The sequence below is a fragment of the Pteropus vampyrus genome, unplaced genomic scaffold, assembly GCF_000151845.1.
Source record: "Pteropus vampyrus isolate Shadow unplaced genomic scaffold, Pvam_2.0 Scaffold672, whole genome shotgun sequence".
Classification (NCBI taxonomy): Eukaryota; Metazoa; Chordata; class Mammalia; order Chiroptera; family Pteropodidae; genus Pteropus; species Pteropus vampyrus.
Window position 1 is genome coordinate 23075 of NW_011889453.1, and position 1493 is coordinate 24567.

At 37.0% G+C, this 1493-nt stretch overlaps 1 protein-coding gene across 1 annotated transcript in view; it reads left to right on the forward strand.

The window, feature by feature from the left end:
* GIMAP2 (GTPase, IMAP family member 2) overlaps positions 1-1183 on the forward strand; it is a 1677-nt gene extending 494 nt beyond the window's left edge. The window contains exons 2-3 of the mRNA XM_023526016.1: positions 1-125; positions 732-1183. The exon at positions 1-125 is cut by the window's left edge and continues 1 nt beyond it. Coding sequence (XP_023381784.1) covers positions 1-125; positions 732-785 — 179 coding nt within the window. The 3' untranslated portion in view covers positions 786-1183. The remainder of the gene's footprint in view (positions 126-731) is intronic.
* The last annotated feature ends 310 nt before the right edge of the window (positions 1184-1493 follow it).

Consider the following 1493-nt stretch of genomic DNA (forward strand, 5'->3'; position numbering starts at 1 on the left):
CTGAGGGATCAGAGGAAAGGTTAAAGGATTTCAAAGGGAGTCTGATAAAGTTCATGGAAGTTCAGAGACGCGGCACCACCACGGCCAAAGAAAATGGCCTAAAAAGAGCCCTGATGAAAATACTAGTGTGTATTTTATTTTGTATTAGGTTCTTTGTCAAATGGTTAATTCTGTTATTTTGTGTATGGCTCAGGATATGCAATTTCTTTTACTGCTTACTCTGTAGTATGTGCAGTTTGTTCTGTAGCTTACTGTTAATTATACTCAAAAAGTTAATGATAATTTCTGGCAAGGCCATTGGTCTCAAATACGACTCCTAAATTATAGTTATGGATCAGTAACCATTTATTCACCTTCAGGCAGTGAGCGAATTACAGAGCCTCCTTAAAACACGCAGTGCCTGACGCCAGCATTTGAAACTCTGCAAAATGTTTAAATCCTAACATCGCTCAATGTATTAAGGAACCGGATTATTTTAAAAGTTACTGTTTGTTTTGAAATCTAATACCAAAACCTTTTGAAAGCTGTAAACATAAAATTCCTCCCATTTGCAAATGCCTAAAGCCAGTTTTATATTCCCGGAGACTCCTTTTATTCTTCAGAATACTACTATTTCTACTGAATAGAATGACGATAATGTCTACTGAATAGAATAAAATAATAATAATAAGTAAATTGTGAAGTTATTGGGATAACATGTCTTTAATTTTATTCCATGGTTTTATTCTCAGGAGATGGTGAGACACGTGGCTCATTTCAGTGATGAAACCAGCCATGCCCACTAACCACACATGGGCACACTCACACATCAGTAGTCTGTTTCATGTACATCAAATTTGCTTCACATCAAAAGAGGCTCAGTCAGATTTTACCCTGACCCCAATCACACCGAGCGTTGAAACACAGTTGACTCTTCGGACAAGATGGTGGACTGTGCAGTCGGAAACATCAATCACCCCGTCAAATGCAATTAAAAGCTGAATTTATTAAAATAAACCGAATTTTTATGATTGATGAGCTCACCAGAAAACAAGGAAAGCTGTTGGCCGATAGACAAATGCCGGTGTCAACCCCAAGATGGAGAAACTCAGCCTTGGGTTGTCGGTCAAGTTGAAGAGCCGATTGTGAGAGGTCCGTACTGAGTTAGCCCTTCCCAGGGAACTGATATTACAAGCTCATTTTTTAACCAAATATATAAGGCTGTTCTGATTTTTTATTTCTTCTTATGCTCATTTTGTTAAGCTGTGGTTTTCAAGGATTTTTTTTCCCACTACATTAAAGTCGTTGCACTTACTTGCGCAAACGTGTAAAATCTTTTTTATCATGCCTTTTAATATGGACAGGAAATATAGTCAACGTTCCTCTTTGAATTTTGATATCAGTGATTTATGATGATTTCTTTTCGGTTGATCAGCCTGGCCAGAGGTTTATCGATTTTATTAAACTTTGCAAAAAACGAACATTTATTTTCTCTATTTTCTCTTTTCCACCTT